This window comes from Vipera berus (assembly GCF_964194415.1).
Source record: "Vipera berus genome assembly, chromosome: 1".
In the NCBI taxonomy this organism is placed as follows: Eukaryota; Metazoa; Chordata; class Lepidosauria; order Squamata; family Viperidae; genus Vipera; species Vipera berus.
This window is the reverse complement of record NC_138202.1, coordinates 119,824,596-119,848,497: the sequence shown is the minus strand read 5'-3', so window position 1 is coordinate 119,848,497 and position 23,902 is coordinate 119,824,596. Positions and strand designations below refer to the sequence as shown.

Below are 23,902 nucleotides of genomic sequence, written 5' to 3'. Positions count from 1 at the left end.
AGTATTTAAAGATGAAACTAATTAATCATTACATATTATGACAGGTCTATTGGACCTGTCTAGGAATGTTTAATAAAGTTAAATTCTTTAACTCACATGACTTTATCTTGTTCTATTGTAGCTTTGGGGGGTTTCACATTAATACATACATTAATGTAATCTTGGGAAGAAATAGTTACGAATCTCAGTGTGATTTTGAACTATATTTGTAAAATATTGCATTAGTCATTTTATGAGGAACTTTGGGTCTATGAAGCTAGAGGTACAACAAAGGGGATACTAGCACATAAATGGAAAGAAAGTCTTTGTAATTTTAAAGAATGGATCCAGGATATCAGTTTGTTATTTGTTTTTGAAGAGTATTTATGCTTTAAAAATGAAAAAAATGACACATTTTGTTGCTAAATGGTAATTAGATTTAATGATAGACTCAACAATTTAAATTAACGCCTTATATTTATACTGATCATGCGGATCTTTTACCTTTGTTATTGGTTTTTTAAAAAAATTGTAATTGTTATGATTAGTTCCTTTAAACACTAATAGATTCACCCCTTTTCTATTTTCTTTAATTTGTTCATTTAAAACAGTCTTTTCCTGAAAGCAAATAATTATATACCATCATCCCTTTGCCACACTGAATCAGAGCAACTTTTAATTTTTTTATGGATATAGGAAAATCACATTGTTGTTATTTTACTAAATTAGATTCTGTGAATCTGTTTTATGTATACATGTGCAATAAATTTACCCCCTTAGAATCAAGGTGCCAAATACCTCAAAGCCTGGAGCAATGGTAAACATAATGCATTTTAAATTAGGTTTCATTCACCCAAGATCTTAGAGTTCTTCCTCTTTTTTTCCCCTCATTGCCAAGCGTAGACTGTAGATTGCAACATCCACAGCAAAAATAGATGGAAATGTGTAGCATACAAGTAGCCCTTGTTAAGTGACCAGAACTGGGACCAGCAAATTGGTCGTTAAGCAAAGCAGTCACTAAGTAAAACGTCACAATTTTACAAGTTTACTTCAGTTTTCCTTTGCTTTACAGATTCTGCAAAGATTCCCACACAATTACTTTTTCATCACCACTTTCTGTCCAAGGCAGTTGCTAAATGAGAGCTACCATGTTTCCAAATTATCAAGGGTTCACCTTCTGACACTATGCCAAAATTAGTGGGGGTGGGTGGGAGCTGAGTGATGGGACGAAGGGTACTTAGTGAAATCCATTTGCTCTGCCCTTTGAAATACACCAAGCTTACTATAGCTAAATTGTGTCTGCGCGCGCACACACACACACACACCCCAATATGTGTAACTCATAGCTTTATGTACATCCCAAAACATATGTAGGATGGGACTACCCATCTCTTATTTTAATTCAAGCAGGGTTATAGGTGAAGGCTTCAGAAAGAGGAAGCTCCTAAATTAGGAAACCCACCCATTTATTTATTTTGCTAGAAATTTAGGATTGCCTTCAACTCAGGCTATGTCGAAGCTTCTGAATTCATCCATTAACCAGAGCAGGGCAGTGAGAAAATGCTGCATGATGTTGTCCCAGAGTTCCATGTCTTCTCTGCCCTGAGTGAGAATCATGCCTCCAAGTAAAAAGACGACTTGCACTTTGAGGCTTCTGGTTCTAGCTTTCTCTCCCTTCTACCCCTGGGATGCTCAAGGACATGGAAAGTCTTTCCCCGTGTGTCGGGCGTCTTCCTTTTCTGCTCTTTTTTATGACCTTGCATCTCCGAGGCCCTCTTCTGCTCCTCTGGGGATGATGGGGGCGGGTCTACCTTGATTTTGGGGATGTGGAAAGTATGTGAGTGAATTTCCTTCTCTGCCTTATTGTTCTGTGCATCCTCCAGTTGCTGAACATCGAAGATGGCCCTTGCACCAGAAAGGCGCTGCTTTGAGCTGTACTGGAATTTAGGCTGAGTTTTGCACAGTTTTCCCAGTTGGATTCTACATTCACGTTCCAGATCACTCTCTGAGATGGGCACATCATGGACCTACCAAAGGTGAAGAAAGCAACAAGGACAAGTTTAGGTGTGAGGCCCAAGGAGGAAAATAGGAATTTAGAATTACTTGCATTACAGTAAATGGACTTCTAAGAAAGGAGGGGTGAAACCTGTCGATCAGAGACCATATGGGACCATAAATTCCTCCTTTTATGGCTCTTATGGCTTCAATAAATGGCATTCCTAAATTTGGGCTGCAAACTCCCCGAGAAAAATAAATTCTCATTTGGAGGAGCAAAATAATTAAAAACGGGTACATAAGGTTTCATTTAAATTTAACACACTAGGAATAACAAGAAGCAGCCCAGCAATACAATAAAATCAAAACCCCTGCCTTGGAATGGGACCTAGGCCCTTGAGTGAAGTTACTTCTTTGCTTAATATCACCCAAGGGCAGCTCTCAGCTCTTGAATTTCCCCATCTCTGCAACAGAGATGTGGAAAGGGCATTGGTGAATGTCGGAGGCTTATAGCCAGTCTCTGTGTATGATAGATTGGGACTGCTGGATAGATTTCTGGGTGCCTAGCAGCCAGTCAGTGAAGGCTCCTATGGGTAAACTGAGGTTTACAACCACCTGATTACTTTAAAAAAATGCCCCTGGAATAGCTGATTTCAAGCAAGGCGCTTTTCAGCAACAACCACCACCATGAAAAGACCAAAGTAAAGGAGAGAAGCCAAATTCTATGTGTTGGATACTTACAAAGCACTATATAACATGACACAGAATTAAATCACAAAACTGATTCTACTCATTAGAGCCATGCTTCCTACTACCCCTTGAGAACCACTACCCTACCATATACATAGGAAGTATATGGGACTTGGATCAGGTGGCTGGCCTTTTCTGCGGTGGCCCCTGACTTCTGAAATACACTTTTTCTGGACATGTATGTGTAGTATCTCTCTCCTTGCATTCTGCAAACCAGCAGAATCTTTTTTTTTATTCTATCATGTTTTGGTCCTGTTTGACATGGCATTTATCTTGGTATGTAGATACTGTATTTTATTGCACTGTATTGTATTGTTTCTGTTTCTATCTAATTGTAAACTGCCCAAGTCTTATAAGTGTGATAGTCAATAAATATTGCAAACAAAGAAAAGCCATGCATATGCATTAAGTCTCCATGACCTTCCGTTGAGCAGTCCATCTGCGTCTGAAAGAAAAGGGTCACTCTTTTGAAGACAGCAAAGTTCATATTCTGGACAGAAAGGATCATAGTTTGAAAGAGGGCTCAGAGAGGCCATCTATGTTTAAACTGCAGCGCCCTCCCTCAACCATGGGGAAGGGGTATGACACCACCTATCTCCTGTTTACTACGCAGTCCTTTCAGCAGTCCCAAGCAAGTTCCAAACCCATTTACTCTCTGATTTGGGTGATTCTAAAGATACAGATAAACCCTCAAGTGGCCTCAATGACTCTCAGAGAGCTAAGGACAGACCTTCAAAAGCTAACGATCAGATGACTGCAAAGAATATAATCTTTTCATTCCCCTCCAGTCAGTTAGAACTGAGGAAGCTTCTTGGATGAGAAGTGAAACATTTTCAAAGGAAAAAACAACAACCAAGAAAGTCCAGTTGCTTTTGGGAAAAAGCACCTTTGGAACATACATTCTTTTCTGTCCTTTTTAACATCCCACTCTTTACACAGAGACACAGTGTATGCCTTCCTTGTGTACCGTTAAACACCAGAGGCAAATTCTTGAGAGTTCCTACACTTTCACAAAAACTCCCAATTATCACTGTAATCATCTTTCGCAGGTCTCACATGCCTGCACACCAAAAAATAGTCGGTTGTGGCTAGAAAGAAACACAAAAGGGAGCTGGCTTCACCAGAAAGGAAGTTTTTGTAGTTTCTACCTCAGCCATGAAGCTGTCTTCTTGCAGAAACTGAGGTGGGATGTTGCGTAGCTTCTCCAGTGTCTCCACCAATCCTGAACAGCCACGCAGTTTTCCAGAGGAGCCCAGGGCTAAGCGGACTAACAGCAGACCAACACGAAACAACACCTTGACCCCTGCGGGAGAAAGCCAGGACAGGATTCAGAGCAGCTGAGCTCATGACAAGCACTCTTATACACTCTTCCCCAATCATCTAGCCAGGCCTATTTGGACAAGCAGCAACATCTTTCAGGTTTCATGTTGGCTGGAAGTGCTGGGATTCAAACTGGATGTTCTTCCATTGAACAATAGTGATTCTTATGGTTTCTGGATAATCTGAGAACTCCAGGAAAGCAGAATTAGTGTTTCAAATTTCTTCCCCAAAATGCTGGTGAATGAATTTACTGAAGTTGTTCTTTGATACCAAGCTATCCTGCTTAACTCAGAGTAGTGCAGCTAAGGTAGAATTATAATTCCCAAAATTCCCACTCTTTGCCCATGTTCACAGAGAATTCTGGGAGTTACAGTCTCAGAACTTATAGAAGGCTGGGGATGACTGGCCCTCTAAAATAAGACTTGGTAATTTGATGATAAAAAAAATCTTTTTCAGGATCTCAAGTACGTCCTTCAACTATAGCTCCTGAAAATCAGCATTATGTTTCCTATTATTTGAAGTGGAAACACATAAAAATGTAGTACAAACCCTAAAATAACATAAAAACGAGAAAACCTCCAAAAAGTCCCTGCATAACATTGGACTTTTGGCGACTTCTTGGACTTGTCCATAAGCTTTTCTTGGCAATTATATGGCATAGCTAACAATATGCTAGTACCTTTTTCCTGAATGTTTTTTCAACTCCCCATTTTATCTATTTTACAGCCCTCGACTTCCCTAGTAAGTCCTTCACCTAAATAATTATCAGACATGATCTTGCTTAATGATTTTGGAATATCTCCATTCCAAAACGTAGGGAAAAAAACCCAGAATGTCCTGTTCTCTGTGAAAACACAAGAGCAAAACTGCCTACTGGGCAACATCTCTACTTTGCTCTTACAAAAGAACTTAAGTGTGAGTCCATCATAATATTGTCCATCTTGGTTCCAAATCATGACCAACCCTGCATCCCTGTCCTTCTCCATCCAATATCCCATTTCTTCTTAAATTTACTTCAAAAAGATTTTAATCTTTTCCTTTATCCCTAGAAGATACCTCTCTTTCTAAAAGGAAGGTTGTTACGACTCTCCTGCCGTTGTTTTCCATTTTAGCCTCCTGCATCTGTAGGGTTAAACTCTAGCAATTCATTCTTCCAGTCACCTCAGCTGCTGCCTTGCAAAGTTCTGCAATGTGATTCTGCTTCTTCTCTCAGTCCGGACTTACAAATCCCAAATGCTCGTTGCCTTCACTCACTCACCCTCACTCAGGAAGGCGTCCCAGACTCTCAACACTGTGGGGAAGGGCAGCGTGCGGGCAAAGAGGCACAGGAACCACTCAGGCATGTACATCAAAGGCCCCACCCCATGCTTCTGCAAGTGCTTAAAGGCCTTGGGACACACACGATGGAGGAGAGCTGTAAAAACTTCACTGTCTAGCACCAGCGCCTCCTGCGGGAAAAAGATGCAGCTACATCATTTAATCAAATAGTCTCCTCTTCTGTTATTCTTACCTTCCTACTCTCACCCGTCCTCGACTTATAACTATTTGTTTACAATTGTTAAAAATTATGACAGTGTGAATGCAAGCTGGGTATTAAAACACTGAATTACTTTTTCTTTATTCTTCTATAAATGATAGAATAGTAAGTTTAAACTCCAACCTGCATGTAGCTTTCTGGATGGACGTGGAGATTTTAATTAGACTCTTCTTGCCTCTGTAAACTTATGTTGCAACATAAACCATGTCATAGGGAGAACACATCATTTGTAGCAGACCGGTGATATCTTATGATCTGACTTGAGTACTGCATTTTCATTTGTCATTTCCTTTTGGCAACTGTGATATTAGTGGCCATTCAACTATTTTCCATTTCAATATCTAAAATTGAAGGTTTTATTTAAAATAAATTTTATTTCCTTTATGACTTGTGAAAATGGTCTATTTACCAAGCAATGGCTGAACCTTCAAGTCATGTGCCTCCATGCTATAGTCAGGAAGTGGCATTATGAAAATTATTTCACTTTTTGCACTGTAATCTTTCTATCATCAGAAAGAGAACAAGGCTGAGAAAGCCCAATTAAGGTTACAGGAAGTGTTGAGAGAAGAATAATTTGTGAAATGGCCCCTGGAAGATACTGTAGTAGCAGTAGGAACTACTAAGCCATTATCCCAGAACAGAATAAACAGAGTGTGAAGGCCAGGGTATGAAGACACAAAGCACTTCCAGGAGGGGAATTCTGAGACTTCCATCCTTCCATCCTGCAGCTTCATCCATCTACAGTAGGGGTCTCAAAATGTGGCAGCTTTGAGACTTGTGGACTTCAATTTTCAGGGTTCCTCAGCCAGCTATGCTGGCTGGGGAACTCTGAAATTTAAAGTCCACAAGTCTTAAAGTTGCCAGGCTTGGAGACCCCTGCATTACAGTCTTGCTTGCCATCCTCACCTGGCACAATTCTTGAGCTTTAGGATTTAATTTCATGGGTGAATGTTCCTTTATGTGAATCAAACATGAAGTTGTACCACCTGAACTTTTGCCTTTAATCTAGCTATTTAAAAATAATAAATAAAATAATAAATAAAAATACAGTCCTATTTCTCCCCCCCACACACACTTAGTCCCCAGGCACTCTCTTTCACTTTGTGGAACAAGATGTGAGCAGCTGATCAGCAGGCTTCTTGAGATGCCAGATCTGGAAAGAGCTGCTCTTTCAAAGTGCCATACTTCCAAAAGTCTTCTAATTACATGCCTGTTTTGCTTAATTAAAACCAGAGAGAGATTGAAAGAGGGATATGTTAGGGGTTCCATTCTTCTCCCCAATCAGTGGTAATTAATATCATCTCCAGCTGGAGAACATTCTGCCTAGGATGTTGCTTTCAACAAAGGAACCTAACAAATCATTTTTTCTAGCAACTGTCATCCAGGAACCTTCATAAGAAGCTAAATGGATTCTTCTCAACAAGGGTTGAAGGGCCAGATTGTTAAAAGCTGATCAGCATTTGATGAACCAGCACAAGCCAGCAGGTAGAAAATGTTAAATCCTCACTCCTGCCCATCATTGTTTTCCTGGTTGCTGCTATGGGTACCAAAGTCTGAGCCCATGACTTCATTTTCAAAACCCTGCAGATATTTTGATTAAAAGGACAGCACCATTTGGCAACAAGCTGGAATAGAGGCTGTGGAAGAAGGATAAGCATTAGCAGTGGGGACAGAAAAAAAAATCTCAATATAGTTTCTGCTATTAAAAATTGGTGGATAGAACTTTAACTCAACCCTAAAGAGAAGCCTTAAGAACTGGTGTCCCAATCCAGTTTGTTGGATTTCCCTTCTTCCTTAAATGTCTCACCATTTGGGGGCTGTAGTAACCAGGCAGATAGTGGTCGCAGATCTGTACCAGGCACCAGAAAGCTTGCTGGAAAAAAATAAATAGGCAGCCATCAGGGAAGACAAACAGTAGCAGCTGATAGAGACAATCTAGTATGGAATAACTCTGATGTAGGAAAGATAAAAGGGGTGAAAAATCTGATCCTGCCCATCTTGCCTGGAATTCTAGAGAGGGTTTGGAAAATCAGAGGGATGCCACCTGGTCCCTCTCAGGGATCTTCAAAGGGTACATTAAAAAAAAAGTCAAGTTGCAGTCAGGAGGTCACGATGGTGCAGTCAAATTTCTGGCAATTTTTATTTGTGGCAATGTATATAAAAACAGACTGATCTACAACTGCGCCATCTGGACTAGCTGCATCTTGACTCAAATGCTACGGGGACTTTTTTTTTACCGCAAGTGCACACACCACTGTCGTTTGTCTTTTAACTTGTTGAAGGGCAGTAGAAGCAATCTGGTTTCTCAGGAGCTTTGGGAATTGGGTTCAACCCCACCAATTTTCTATTTGGGAAGTATTTTAATGTTATATGGTCTTACACCCTACCCAGATTTTTTTCAGATTCGACTGGCTCATATATTTTGTTTGATCAGTCAGTCAATCAATCCAGCAGCCACAGTGATAAGTGTAAGGGTGAATGGCTTTGCCTGAGACTCACCTCTGGTGGCATGTGCATGAGAAGCAGGGCACCCACTGGTCCTTGAGCTTGACAATAACCTTCTTGGGGTCGATAGACAGTGTAGGCTTTCAGCAGCTGCAACAGCCCCTGCTGTCTATAAGGGAATAGAGATCACAGAAGGCTTGAGGAAGCCACGGTCACATCCTTGCCTTGGGTTCACCAGATCCCATCCAATTCAGTAAGAGCAATCCAGCTCAGCTTTGTTCTGCTTTTAAGTAGAACTCTGTGCTGTGCCTTTGCCAGTGGGATTCAACCTGTTGCTCAGTCTCGGAATATGTAAATGGCCTTTCCCTTCCCCAACACTCTTCCATGGGGCAAATCATCAGTCTACATGGCAGGACTGTCCACTTTCCATAGATTCATGGGCTTCCCGTATAAACTAGGTTCCAACCAACTGGCTGGGATTATTCAAGTAGTATCCCAGTACATCTGGAAAATTCCAACTTGGGGTTAGCCAAGTCAAAGTTGGAAATGGAATCAGTCATGCAAATTATAAAGAATCATAGTCTGTAATCATGCAGCACACTCAGTGTGGTTACTGAGTTAATTCATTTTCTAGGGTCACACAACACGTTGAACTATTAACCACACAAAGACTGAGTTTGGATAACCCATTAAGCCTTACATACCCACAACTCAGAGTTAGGATCACCAGTCTTTATCCATGCTGCATAGTTTTTCAGAAGATGTGGTAAAGGGTTGTGGGGACAAAGTTAGGGAAAGGTCCACCTCAGTCATCAAAACAATCATCCCACTGAAAGCACCCCTGGCAGATTATTATCTAGCCTCTAGATGAAAATATTCAGTGAAGAAAGTCTTGCTTCTTGTATCAATCCACAATTCCTTCCCTTCCTTAGACAGAGGTAGGTACACTTTACAAGGCAGTGACCATATATAATTTTTGGAGCATGCAGAGTGTACTATTATAATAAGATGAGCATGGGAGAATTTGACTTTTCACCAAATAAGTGCCATAATATTTTATTTATTTATTTATTTATTTTAATCCCATTTATATCCCGCCCTTCTCCGAAGACTCAGGGCGGCTTACAATCTAAAGCACAATGTGCTTAGCAATAGCCTTCATTCTATGTATATGCCTGCTTATTAGGGCTTTCAGCCCCCCTGTTCTGCTACAGGCAGTTGTATTGCGGATTTAATTCCTTGTTGCTACCCCCCCAAGTGGCATAATACCATATTCTGCATGGGAAATTGCTCCCCATCATCTCTTTAGCCTTCCACTGAATCTTCCCAATTCTGGCTTCCTTTGGGGTTTTTTTTCCTGGTCAGGTGGGTATTTTTCCAAGCAAACAATAACCCATGGCTACCCCACTGCTTTTATTTTCTACAAATGCTATTGGGATCTAGAGAGGCTAGCCCTTTGTGCTGCATCATGCGAACTTCCTTTTAATTTTTTCAAAATTGAAGTTAAATTGGAGCGAAGTAGGGAGCTTTGTAATTCTCAAAAAAAAAAAAACATATTCACGGACCTGATGCTACTATACAACATATAGAACAACACATAAGCATGTTACAATTTAGATTTGGAATTGTTTTGATTTTTTTTATCAATGAAACATTAGACATATTTTTTTTTAAAAGAGACAGTATATGAAGCATTTATATATTTTAGTTAAATACGATTTATTTTCCATAAAACAAATACGATGGACTGAAAAGTTCTTCAGACAACTATTCTGCATATTTCAGCCTGTATTATTTCAGAATAAATAATAATTTATTCAAAAACTTCCACTCTGCATACTGTATCTCACTCACCCAGGACCCTCAGGAGACAGGAACATCTCATGGAAAGGGAATTGGCGGTGAATGTCCTTTGTGATAGTCTCCACCCACTGAGGATCACCAGGTACCTCAAGCAATTCCTGCAACAGCAACCAGGGCTCTATCAGTGGTGGCCCCATATTTGTATAACTCTTTCCCAACAATACCCTCTTCTTTATACGTTGTTAAAGAAAAGCCCCACAGATAAACACAATAAAGCGATTCATAATACAGTGCCAGATGATGTGCTCCTCAGGTGCTCAACATCTACTAAGCGACAGCTGAAGATTTTTCACTACTAGTGTTTATAATGTCATCTTCCAGACATCTAGTTGCTGATGTTGACATGTGGCGGGGGGGTGGGGTGGGGAGGACCAAAAGCTCAAAGACAGAATTACTGTACTTTGCAACATGGAATGTAAAAAGCATGAAAACTGAAAAATGAAAGTAAAAATGGGCTGCACATTGTCATCTTCTGCATCAGCTAACTGAAGTGGATTGGAATTAAACACTTTTAACCTAAAAATCATATCGTTTACTACAAGATATAAAAAACAAGGAAGGAATGATGTTGCTGTTATAGTCAGGAAGGATACAGCAGAGGTACTACTTGGGTACAATGTAATCAAAGCAATGGACAACTCTTTAAAATAACAATTATCCAAGTTTATCCCTCGAACCTTAACATATGATGAAGAAGTTGATGGTTTTTATGGTCAGTTTCAATATGAAATTGAAAATCATGTCAACAAGATATGGTTGGAGACTGGAATGCCACAACTGAAAATAGTAAGGAGGAAAATGAAGTTGAACTGTATGATCTAAGAAACAGAAATGAAGCAGGAGAATGATTTATTAGTTTCCATCATCCAATGACTCCTTTATTGCAAACACAGTCTTCAGAAATGATGCATATATGTGTATGTGTGTGTGTATGTGTATGTGTATTTGTGTGTGTGTATATGTATGTATGTATGTATGTGTATGTATATGTATACACAGAGAGGGAGGGGAGAGAGAGAGACATTACCAGATGGAGCACACAGAAATAAAATTGGTACAATTTTATTGGTACAAGGAAGTGCACGAGCTCAGTTACAAGGCAAAAGCAAATATGTGGCTGGGAGCATAGTGGAAAAAATAGGAAAAAATATAAAAAAGAGCAGACCAATAATAACAGGTACAATGACCAGCTTTAGAAATGATATTGAAGTAGTGGATAACTTCTGCCTGTTATGATCAGTTATTGAACAAAAAGGAACCAGAAATCAAGAAATACTACCTCTTGATAGAGTACAAATGAATATTCAGATGTGATATATCTATGGCCATAAAGATCAGAAACTATGCAGACAGGAGTTTTCCATGTGGTTCTCTATGGAAGTGAAAATTGATTTTTGAAGAAGCAAGACAGTATTTTTGAATTCTTGAGAATGTCATGGACAACCAAGTTGATTTGCCAGTTAATTGATATAGATGGCACAGATGGAAACGATAAGTGCAATAGCAGAAGAGGCAATTGTCCTATTGGCTGATGTAATAATAGAACATTTCTAATCCAAATACTTTTAACACACATGGAATATCTTGTGCCTCAAAGGCTAGAATAAGTTCTATAAGATGCAGGCTTACCTGGTACTTTCCAGGGCTCCTCTCCATTTTGGTCTGTCCTCCACACAACAGAGGCCAACAGCGTGCACGTAAAGAGGAAGGGATTCCTTTTCGGCACAGCAGCTTTACCTGAGTCGTTATAAACCATATAAACTAAGTGCCTAATGATCCTGTATAAACCCACCCCTATAAAGAATCTCAATACCCCTTGTCTCTATAGCTAGCCAAGGTTTGGGCCACAGACAGCAAGAAGGATTCAGCTTTTTCTCCATTTTTATAAAACATCTACCTAAATCTATGGTAATTGCCAGGGAATTTTAAACAGTGATTGGCCGTCATCAGCATACAAATAAACTCTATTTCTTCTTTATCTGTTTCAGCTGGGGCAACATTACAAAGACTAAATTGATGTGTGGAACCAATAATGGATTGGATGGGAGTTAAGAAGCTGAAGCTCAGGACTTACAAGATGGGAGTATCACTGCCATGCATATCACCAATTTAGCCTTTTCTGGTTGGCTTCATACTACAGCATGGAGGAGTAACATATGGATGGTCCTCTGGATGTTACTGAACTGTTCCCTGCTGTAGCCAGAATGGCCAGTGATTAAACATGCAATCAAAAATATTTGGAAAACAATATATCTATTGGTGTAAAAAAAATTAGTGGCAGTCTGCTGTTTGAATCTGCATGTTGTTTTCCTAGTAAATGTCCAAGACATTGGGGCTTCCAGAAGTGAACGTGACATTTTTATTATCCATATTCTTACCTACATCTCTCCCCCCTTCCTCTCTCTCTCCCACTCCCTCCCTCCCTCTCTCTCTCTCTCTCACACACACACACAAACACATCTGTCTGTCTATCATCTATCTATCATTGCTTGCCTTCTAAACAGTTTTATTGACCTAAATAGTTTTTTCCCAACTGTTTCCCAAGAGAATATACAAAATACTAAGCCATGTTGGTCACACAAAAAGTTCCAGGAATCATATGAGGGCCAGTGCTTTTTTTGTAAAAGAAAAAGGTGCCGGAACTCACACATGTCATACAACCCGCCTTGCCTACCCTACAAGGTTCCATCCAAAAAAGGTGCCGGAACTCCGTTTTGAGCGTTCCATGACAAAAAAAGCCCTGAGAGGGCAATAGCTTTAGTAGGTTAATCTCGAAAGTATTTTCTAAACTTGGGTAGCCTTGATAAAGATTTGGATCCTTGTATAGATTTTAGGATGACAATATTAAACAGTATAAAGGCAGCCCATAAAATTAAGACAAAATTCAAAAGAATTAAAAGCAAATGCCAAGTTTCACAATCCAATTAATATATGAAGGATTCAAAAGCCTCATAATGTTAAAAGGTCTTTTGTGCCAAAAAGGATTATTCATCTTTCATTTGAATTTGCTCATAGGCTAAGCTTGCCTTTATCTTGGAGTAATTCATGCTCACCTGAGATAAGGTGGATGCAGGAAGAAGACTTCTCAGTTTTAGTATCTACGTACTTGTTAGAATGGTCTTCCTAACTTTCTGTCCTTTTGGTTTCATGCAAAGATCTTTTCATTTTTTTTCCTGGGCTTTTAACATCAGGTCTTTTAATTTAATATCAGTTTATACTGCACTGTATTTGCAAAGATCAATTGAATTGGAAGCTGTAATATTAATATTTCAAGGAAACGGCAAACGTTGGTTACAAAAACTTGGCATCTTGGAACACTTTCCGTTTATATTGCTCTATTTGGACTGTTTCTGTCTGGGGTTGGTACCGTGCAAAAGAGAGATAAGGGAAAGCTTCTGATAAGTTTCAGATGTTATGCCATGTCACAATATAATATATTTGGTCTAGACTTTGTTCTATGAAGTTAACCATTTGCTATTTATTTAATAAATCGTGGTTAAACAAACTGCCATTTGATATAATATGTCAAATGCACGTTACTTTTTGAAAGTCACTTGAGATTATAATACCCTGTAAAGTACCCTGTAAACCGCCCTGAGTCCTTCGGGAAAGGGCGGTATATAAATTCAATAAAATAAATAAAAATAAATAAATAAATAAATAGCGTCTCTAATGTGCTGAAATCACTATTTAAAGAAAATGCTAGATACCTTACCTTTCTATAGCGCCGGGCCATGGTTTTCTCCCAGTGAGCTGTCATTTCCAGCCATTTGGTTTCACGGTGTCGGATGAGCTCAACGGGGCGATGATCTTGACTGCATATGGAGGAGAAGAAAAGCAAAACGTAGGGCATATCTCTAAATTTCCTGTAAGGCCATAATGTTCCCCACTGTACTTTCCCACAGTGGAAAAAAAAACCCCTTGCAAGACATTATTACTCTTCATGAGGGCTCCTATTAAATCTATTCCTATAGAGCCTGTTTTTGAACTCTGGGCATTGAAGTCCAGAGTTCCCCACCTCTGCTATAAAGGATATAGTGGTTGGCTGAAGAGAAAATATGGTTTGAAGTATTAGTCCAATACCTGCTCGAAGTGTAAGCTACAGAAGGGTTCGTTTTGCCTGTTGATTGTCCTCTGAAAATGCATCCCTTTTCCCCTTGACAAAAATCTGGTTTGAAACTGGTTATTTATTCCTCAGGTTTAAAAAATGTGCTTCTTCTGTGGACAGGTGGTTTGCGTAAACTTGCATCCAGAATAGTTCTGTGATTGCCACCACATAGGCACACACACACAAACACACCAGTTTAAAGCATAAACAGGTTAATGTGGAGACATGGCATTTGAGTAATTTCCATTCCTCCCCCAGTTTACTCCAGCAGATCAAATAGCCTAACTTCAGAGCAGAGAAGCTGATAGGAGAACAGATTCATTAACTATCATGATTCTCCACTGCATGTTCTGCCCAGGCCCCTTTCCTCTCTCTTTCTGAAGTGTGCTTTCCAGGATGAATTAGGTCAGTGCTGCCCAGAGAAATCCCTGTCAGAGATATGCAGGTCCTCCTGATATAATCAGTCAGTTTATTTAAACATTCTACAGACCATAACAAAGTACAATATTATTTTAAAATCCAATGCTGTATCTCTCTTTGCTACAGCCCCTCAAACTCTGAGTCATATTAGCATGAAGTTAAATTATTTAATTGGGTCAAATCATTTTAGATTAATGGAACAATATGTGATAAAGGAGGCTGAAATTTACACTACGTTATGATTTTAAAGAAAATTATTATAAAAATGATATATCATCAGTACATGATGTCAGAAATTATCTAGAAGGTATAAAGGGATTTCCAGTGGATATTGGAAAAGTGCATAACATGAAGGGTTATTTTATCATGCTTAGTGGATGTGCAAAAAAGCTAAAAAAATGTTCACATACATACAATGATACAGAGGATTTTACAAAATTAATATTCAGTTGATGTTTTTTCTTAAACATGAGAAAAAACATGTTTGGGAAAGCAATGCAATCGACATGGATATTTGAAATAGAAAACCAAGCAAACCTGAACAAATGGAAAATATTGTAGAAACAGAGAATATTGTAATGGAACAAATTAAGAAGGTGAAGAATTGGAGTGTACCAGGAAAAGATGAATTTCATTGATTTTGGCTCAAACCTATGTCCATTTTACATCCTCATCTTGAAAATCATTTCAATCAAATGTTGCGAGAAGGGTTAATAGAAGACTAGCTTACTACTGGCTTACTACAGGTTTTTGATCACAAAAACAAAACAAAACAAATTCCCAACAGTAAAACTACAAACACAGATCTCAAATTCATTGTGCTCCGTAGAACAAAAATTCTAGAGGTACAAAATACGAACTTTTGATGGACAAAACAATGCTATGAAACTGAAAAAAAATTGAATAACACATCATATGACTAAAAGTTACATCGAAACAAACATTTAGTTACATTTGAATAAATCTGAGTAATAGCGTTTGTATGCTAATGGTAAATATCTTGAAGATATTTAAGAAATTATATTCAGGTAGGACACAAACGTTGACTGTATTTAAATAAATTGTGTCAGGATCAGGTACTGTAAATACTGATTTCAGCTAAAATTACATGTTAATTTCATAAAAAGAGATGCCAGCTTCCCTTTTTTTTCTACGGAGAAGGAGCAGTTGATTTAAAAAGAGAAGAAACGTCCTTGTTGGAACCTTCTTCAGGCCAAGGGGAATGGTTTCTGGAGAGGGAGGATCTGGAGCCACCCGCTTGTTGCCACATTATTTTGGTAGGAAGTTGCACGGAGACTCTCTATGGAGCAGCAGAGAAAGCCCTGAGGCAATTACCGTACAATGGAAAAGAGAGAAAGAGGCAGAGATTTATCCAGTAAGAACCATCCAATAGAGTGGGTGTGATCTTCAGGCTGCCTTTTAAAGAGCCAAGTTCAAGCATCTTTAATATGAAGCACATATGCATACAAAATGCTCTGCAACCGGAAAGGGTGAGGAAGCTGTTCTCTGAGTCAGAGGGTTGTACGCCTTTTCTGCTGTGACCTCACTTCTGAGACGAGTTCCTATGATGCACAAAGCCCCAAGCCATTTTCCTTCTCTGTAGCTTAGCACAGATTATTAACCCAGACACTGAGGGTGAAATGAAATTATCCTGAGTTCTTGGGAAAAATAGTACAGTAGATCATAAATACAGTATGGGAATTCTGTCTATTTAGTCTTCCCTGTTAAAAATATAATAAAAGTATACCTGTCTTTGGCTTCTCTTGCCTTCATAGGATTGATTTAGACTCAGTGTTGATCAAGCCATCGTATTTGTTTTAGTGCTGACAGATGTTGGAATACTAGAACATCTGCATACTAAAGGTCAGGGAAGAACTGAGTCACTAAAGGATCCACTGCTTGGGTCTTGGGTAGCCCGAACAGTACACATCTTTTGCTCAGAAACAGTATTACATTAAAAACAATCTCTCTTTCCCTCCAGAAATGAAATGTAGCACAACTCCCTTCCTCAACATCTTGGGTGTTCAGATAACAGGAAAGAACCCAGTTGATGGTTGCATTTTAAATGACTTTTGAGCTTGCTAACAGAATTAAAACAAGTGTGAGGGATATCTGGGGTGGGGTCAACAGTATCAGAATGGTGAACTGCATGATTAAAGCCCCCCCACTTTTTACATGCATATTAAAATATTAAAAATACATAGTCTGGTTTGGTACGGCAACCAAACAAGATAGATACAGAGTCCAATGGATAGTTAAGACTGCAGAAAGAACTAGAAGGCAACTAGCCTGCCTTCTATAGAAGATCTGTGCATTGCACAGGTCAGAAGGAGGGCTAAGAAAATATCTACAGACCCCTCACATCCTGGACATAAACTGTTTCAATGCCTCCCCTTGGGATGCTGCCATAGGACATTACATGCCAAAACATCTAGACACAGAGATCACTCTGCTGAACATCTAATTCTCATAGTCCCATCTAATGTCTATGTATATTTATTCAAGTAGTATGGCTGTAGTATTATTATCCTTATTAACTTCTTAACTACCACCTCTTACTGGTATTATTATTATTACTATGATTATTATTCTGTTGCTTTGTGTGTACACTGTGAGACAAATTCCTTGCGTGTCTATTCACACTTGGCCAAATAAAGTATTCTATTCTATTCTGTTCTGTTGTTCTGTTCTGTTCCGTTCCGTTCCGTTCCATTCCATTCCATTCCATCCCATTAAAAGGGGGTAGGGCTTTGGTCATTTTAATCCTATTTATCTCCCTTCCCATTTACGCCAATGAAGGTATTACAAGAAATTAATCATGCCTGTAATGAGTTTTTTCGCCTTGGTATGTTTTGCACCAACTTGAAGCCGGAATCTTTTTTATAATTGGAAATCATGCCTCTTTTCTCTCATATGCGCATCCCTTAATCTTTTTCAGCCTGTAAGACTAAGGGAAACTGGTGACATATCACATCTCTGGAGGGCAGGAGGCTTCAAAAATAGTGGGGGGTTTTAAGGACAGTAAAACAGGAGCATCAGGAATTTAAAAACCTCAATTTACTGCTTATGTTCATCATGATTCACAGCTTATCTTCACCTCAAGGACAGAAAACCCTGCTCTCATAATCTCAATAAGACGATCTTGGGAAAATTCCAGTGGCTGCCAAAAAGAGTGTGTGTGTGAGAGAGAGATGTTTAAGTGGCTCTTCTCACATTAAAGACAATCTTGCTGTATATGTCACTGTTAAGAGTGCCCACATTAATTCCTGCTTGCTGTGGGTTATGGCTTGTATAGTTCCATCTTCCTTATCTCAAACCATGGGCACATACACACATTTTCTTCTTCAGGAGCTCTGAAAATAATAGATTTGAAATTAGGAAAGAGAGAAGCTTAGAGTTTTCTATAAGGTTGTCTGCATTTCATCAGACACCGGTTTCACAATTCTTCGCAGGAAATCTTGAAAGTTGAAATGGAACTTCTAGTGTGGCTAAAAAGAATTAATGGAAATGTATTAAGTTCAGCCTTCCAAAGTCATGTAGACCAAAGAGTCAAGAAAGCACACTCAATAGCCACCGTAACCACAACGTGGTTGCACCAGTTGTCATAGATACGGTGAGAGGATGTGGCTGAGCTACATTGCTAAAACAGGAAATGTTAGTTAATAGGTAGGCAAAGGCATTTTCCACTCAGGCCTTCTTCCACATTACAAATAATCTTGATATGAACATCATCGTTAAGAGTGCTTTTTATAACTCCTGCTTGCTGGCCTCTCATGAGTCTACTGATTGACTGGCCACACAGACAATTATTTCGGAGTAGAGAGGCTTGCCTTCCTCACCAAGGAAGACAATATATTAGGACTATACCGATTGTATAGCAATGATGACAAGCCTTTTGGGATTGGTGTATCAAAAATTGAGAGAATGCCTAATTTGACTCTGCTCACAGGTCACTCACACATACACCACACAAAAGAGAAATAATTCTCTATCTCCCCCACATCCAGGCAATCCTGAAAACCGTGCAAAAGAACACCCCATTCTTGCATGTGTTTCAGAGACCCTGTAGGCTATACAAGAACATGGTCCTGTCACACAACTTCCAGAGGGTCTGTAGACCATGCGAGACCATACCTCATTCTCCTGCTGCCTCCACACAAGGCATCAGAAAATCATATGAGAATGGGACATCTTTCAAAAATAGTTATCAGGTGTTGGTGAATGCAGTACCTCACGACATGTCACCAATTCACACGTGTGGCATAGATTCCTCATTACTGGTGTATAGACTGTTATCTTGACGCATAATAGCACTTAAACAGACTATAATTCCAATCAGCATGGATGACAATTACAATTTTATTTTGATTCAGCAAATCAAATAGGAAAGTAGTGGATCATTTATATATACAATGACTATTATCCAGATAGAGTACTCTAGCTGCCTTATATTACAAGGATGACATATACAATATTTGTAGAAGTGCAAGAGGTATACAGGATTTTCACAGGATTCTTTCTATCCGCTTGGCCAAATCTAATCTGTAATCAACAACGAAAGGACGCAAAAAAAAGACATTTACTATCCCTACATATTTGATCTACTCCAATTACAAAAAGCTACAAATATAGACCAATTATACAACGATGGTAGTCTTTGGTGATTTAAAATTATCAGTCAACAGGAAAAGAAAAATATTCCAAAGGGATTTTTATCACACTAATGAGAAATCATATACATTTAATGTTTTTGAGAATGTAGGAGCAACAGTACCTAACATGGGCAATGGGTCACTCATTTTTATGATTCCTGAGGAGAATTTGACCCTTTCCTAAATGATAGCAAGCCAATTTTAGAGTTTTACTGCAATTCTATTTCAAGATGACAAGAAACCTTACCACCAGTTTTTAGTCAATTGTGATAAAAAAAATTCCAAGTTCTACAGGAAGGGCAATTGGGTACATGCAGTTCTTGAATCTCGGTGTATCCATCCTTGATATGCTGCCACTGAGGCATTCTATGGCTGAACCAAAGCATTACAAAATTTAGCTCAAGCTGCTATGAAAAGGACAACTAGGCCTGGTTCAGAAGTTTACAGTGGGTTGTCCCAGAAGTGCTTTTCAAAAGGCAACTTGACTTTCTTGGTCTTTTTTCCTTGAAAATGTTTCACTTCTCATCTTGGGACCGTCCCAAGAAGATTCCACAGCCAACTGCACTTTGATTCAGGTGACCCTGAGTCTACAGATAAACCCCCAAGTCACCTCAATGACTCTCAGAGAGCTAACAACCGACCTTCAGAGTGCTAACAACCAGAAGACTGCTAAGGAATATAAATTCTTCTATTCTCCACCATTCAGCCAGAATCGAACAAGCTTCTTGGATGAGAAGGAAAATGTTTTCAAGGGGAAAGAAAGCACATCTGGGATAACCATGACCCAGATGACAAAGAACCTCCACAAACATTTATAGCTGGTGTATTCCATTCCACAACTGAACCTGAAGGGTTAATTGTTGAATAGAACATTGCTGATTCCAAATATACCAAGGGTTAATTAATTCCATACTGTAACCTTAAGTATTCCTGAAGTTGTAACAATTTTAGATTCACCAGAAATACAAGAATGAAGCAAATTATATATTGTAATATAGTACTTTGAAATAAAATTGTTTAAAGTGATGCAGGTTCAAAAGATAAAATATAACTGTAATTTAGCCCCTGAAATATGATGCAGCACAAAGACATGGTAATTCAAACTCAACTCCTAGTTATTTCCCATGCAGTTTTCTTGACATTGGTATAGAAGTTTACTATTGTCTTATTCTGGGATAGTTCTATGACTTCTCTGTCTACCCTACTATCCTGGTATTTACCTGTTGTCTCCCAAGCCTGCCTAGATATTGATAAGTAACATGATTGGTAAATATCAGTGTTCCTGTGTAAATAAAATGAATTCTAAAACACAGCATACAACCAATTCCACTTGTATCTGCACAGGTGATCTAGGTGGGGCATAGGGTTAATCATTGAAATGTTAAGTCCTTTAATCTTACGGCAATAATAGAATGCCTGCAGATATGGTATATACTGTAGATGCACTAGATGGGCAAACTTAGCTTTTTGTTTCTATCACAGGAGCATCAAAGTTCTTGGATAAAATGATTGGCAAAATGTGAGAAACAAAAAGTTAACAATTATTATCCTACAAAATGAGTTGATAACTAGGTCAGGATTACTGTATTGCCAGTTTTCCTTGAGAGGAAAATTATTTCCTATCATCTTCATCCAGCAAGTTGCATCTGAGTTGCAAACAGGTCTCATGTGCTCCATTGATATGAATGCAGGTGAACATCTGGATCTCTCTGACTTAACTAAGTGCACCTTTTGGTGTGTGTGAATTCAGTTCATAAAGCCTCAAGTCTTTTTACATCAGCCTGCTCCTACCTGATACCCTCCAAATGCATGAGGATTAGAATCCAAGAGCACCCATCCAGTATGACCATAAAGCTAGTGCAAAAGGGAATAGATCCAGATCCCCAAACTTGAAACTGGGATTGTAACCCCTTTGCCCTCTTGTCAAAATAATGTCAGTTCTCAGCCCTCCAAATAACCACAATTTTGTGACACTTTTCTGTTCTAGCCAGCTTTTCCTAATTGAAGACTTGAATTTAAATCTAAAATATCTGGCTTCTTCTTGGGGAAAGTTACCCTAACCTAAGCTATAGACCTTTTCATTTGATATTTATTACTATCTCCTTTAATGGTAGCTAAGTTAAATACAAAAAAAAAATAGCAAAGTAATTTTAAGCAATTATTTTATTGGGGGCAGACTCCTAAGATACCATTACCAGAAAATTATAAAGAGAATCTGATGCCACGATAGGATTTTGTGAAAGAAATCTAGAGATAGTCATTCAGAAGAATGAGCAGGGGGCACTAATTCAACACAGCTTGCTTACTCCAAAAGAGAAGTTTGGAGAAAAAAGCCCCCTTCCCTGGAAGGCATTAGTCCAAAATTACCTAACAACAGGGTAGAATAAGGTTGTGTACTTATTTATATACCTCCCTTCTGCCTTTGATACTTGCCACATCTGAAGTAAGTAATGCATCTTGGAAAATTACCTAAAACCAAGACATATGTATTGCCTTTCAGTTTTTCATCCCCATCTGCTAAGTACCTTCCCTTACAAAGGTCTTCAGAAATGACTTCTTATTTCTAATGATTAGAAAGAATATTTTTGTTAGTATCTACAGATGCTGCCAACCTAGCAGTTCGAAAGCACGTAAAAATGCAAGTAGAAAAAATAGGGACCACTCCGGTGGGAAGGTAACAGCGCTCCGTGCGCCTTTGGCATCTAGTCATGCCAGCCACATGACCACGGAGATGTCCTCGGACAAGCGCTGGCTCTTCGGCTTTGAAACGGAGATGAGCACTGGCCCCTAGAGTCCAAAACGACTAGCACGCATGTGCAGGGGAACCTTCACCTTTACCTACAGATGCAGCCAGTCAGGTGAGAACAAAACAACCTGATACCTATGAAAATAATTTCTGCAAAGTGAAGCACCCAGAAGTAGGAAGAACACAGAAAGAAGTAGCAGAGAATATGAAATTTTTCTACTAGCTTGAAAACAGATTTCATCCACTTGTCTACAGCAAAGCTCAATGCCATTTTTCCTTCGAGTGTTATTCCTCTGTCCAGTAAAGGTCCGTCCCCTCATTCCTCACCCTTCTAGCGACCTGTGGAGCAGAAGCTGCCTCTTACCCATTCTGGAGGCTACTGCCCCCAATAAAGCCAAAGCGATCCGTCTTGCGATAAGGAGCCATGCCATTCAGCTCAGAGTCGGAGCCCAGAGAGCTGGCATCATCACGTAAGGAGAAATCAAAGGCATCTGGTAGTTCCGCCATAGCTTGGCTTACATTATCAGCCAACAGAGAAAGGTCTGACATTCTTCCCTACCATTCAGATCCTTTGAATCAACTGAAACCATCAATTTTGTGATTTATCTCATGTTGACTGCAGGCCCTTGGCTCAGGAACTTCTGAAGAGAAAATTGTCTCTATGAACGTACCCTTACTGTTATGACAAGAGTTCCTCACAGGTTCTGCAAGCTATTTCCTCCCTAAACCATTTCCTGATGTAATACATAGCTCTGTGAAATGAGTAAGGCAAAGGGGGTGGGGAACTAAATGTTCACAGTAACCCTTGCAACCGATTCTACGTGGGACAAATATGTCAATTAAAAAACAAAATCCACAAACACTGGCTGGCAGTCAAACACCACATTCCCAAATCCTTAATCTCTACCCACACCAACACCAAACAACACCAGTTCGATTGGAGCAACACAAAAAATCATCGGCCATGCTACCAGCCGCCACGCTCATGACTTCATTGAAGCTTGGCGCTCTACAAGCAATTCCATCAACAGACACATTGACTTACAACTAGCCTACGAACCCCTCAGAATCCAAACCACACAGCCAACCAGAGACAGCACCAACCCTCAACCAACCCACGTAAGCCCCCACACCAGCAGTTCACCTCCCAATGACCCTGACCTGATGTAACCTCCCCATCACAAGCCTCTCACTGATGACTCACACCTGACCCATCACAAGACCCTCATTTGACACACCCACACCTGAAGAACACTGACACCGACATCCCCTAAACTCCACTGAAGATGTTATCTAGCCTGGTAATGAAACATTTGGAAACCAAGCCACAAGCTTGGAGAATGAACCTTCACCTTCATCTATTAAATTTATAAATGGATGATGCTAATTTTTAGCCTCGATCAATTTGTGTCATGCTTTGAACTAGACTGATTCTCCAAATGCGCAAGCACAGTACCAACAAGGTACTCTGGAAGATGCTGGAATAGCCACAAACTTTCTATGCTCTATTCTTTCCATTACAGATGCTGGTTGCTCAACAAGATCTAGACCATAAATGACTACCCTTTGCTATTGTTGGATAGTTGTCTCAAGAAAACATGTTGTACTTCCTTGAAGACACAGATGATTACTGTGGGAATCATGATTGTTCTTTGTTACTCACAAGATTTGGGGTGAATGCATGTTTCAGATTATGTAGTAAGTCAACAAATCTAGTTTCATTTTAAATGTATATAGCAGTCATTGGGACCGGAGGTTTAAGTCTTCTGAGCTTTTGGACTCATACTGGAGCCTATCCTCAGGGAACTTCTCTCTAGCGGAGTGTGTGCTTTGAAGTTCCCTGAGGATGGGCTCCAGTATGAGTCCAAAAGCTCGGAAGATGAAACCTCTGGTCCCAATAACTGACCCAGATTGGATCCGGCAACATTATCATGGGACATGTATATTTGCCTTCGTTTGTAAATACATATATACTAAATAGTAGTAGATATTAACACATTCCTAAACCCAGCATGTGCAAAGGGTGAAAAAGTCCATGGATCATTAGTATATACATGTTTAAGATTTTGCAAATTCCTAAACAACTG

General features: G+C 39.3%; 1 protein-coding gene across 3 annotated transcripts; it reads right to left on the bottom strand.

Annotated features, from left to right (window-relative positions):
* Positions 1-393: 393 nt before the first annotated feature.
* On the bottom strand, positions 394-22,465 carry TBC1D10C (TBC1 domain family member 10C). 3 transcript variants are annotated; one of them, XM_081325348.1, is made up of 9 exons: positions 22,180-22,465; positions 13,605-13,704; positions 11,519-11,626; positions 9,881-9,987; positions 8,081-8,195; positions 7,389-7,454; positions 5,303-5,492; positions 3,873-4,027; positions 394-2,006 (listed from the first exon to the last, which is right to left on the bottom strand). In XM_081325348.1, the coding sequence occupies exons 1-9, from the start codon at positions 22,362-22,364 to the stop codon at positions 1,593-1,595; spliced, it is 1,440 nt and encodes a 479-aa protein (XP_081181474.1). In that variant the 5' UTR covers positions 22,365-22,465; the 3' UTR covers positions 394-1,592. The 3 variants fall into 3 exon arrangements, with proteins under 3 accessions (XP_081181474.1, XP_081181475.1, XP_081181476.1); XM_081325349.1 differs by having other exon boundaries at positions 5,303-5,489; XM_081325350.1 differs by lacking the exon at positions 22,180-22,465 and adding an exon at positions 13,973-14,553.
* Between the last annotated feature and the right edge of the window lie 1,437 nt (positions 22,466-23,902).

Excerpts from the sequence above, each read along its gene's own strand:
- TBC1D10C (XM_081325348.1), bottom strand. The coding sequence starts at position 22,364 with ATGTCAGACCTTTCTCTGTTGGCTGATAATGTAAGCCAAGCTATGGCG. Across the intron at positions 9,988-11,518 it reads GGAGCCCTGGAAAGTACCAG|GAATTGCTTGAGGTACCTGG; the intron begins GTAAGCCTGCAT and ends TTGCTGTTGCAG. Across the intron at positions 7,455-8,080 it reads TCATGCACATGCCACCAGAG|CAAGCTTTCTGGTGCCTGGT; the intron begins GTGAGTCTCAGG and ends ATTTTTTTCCAG.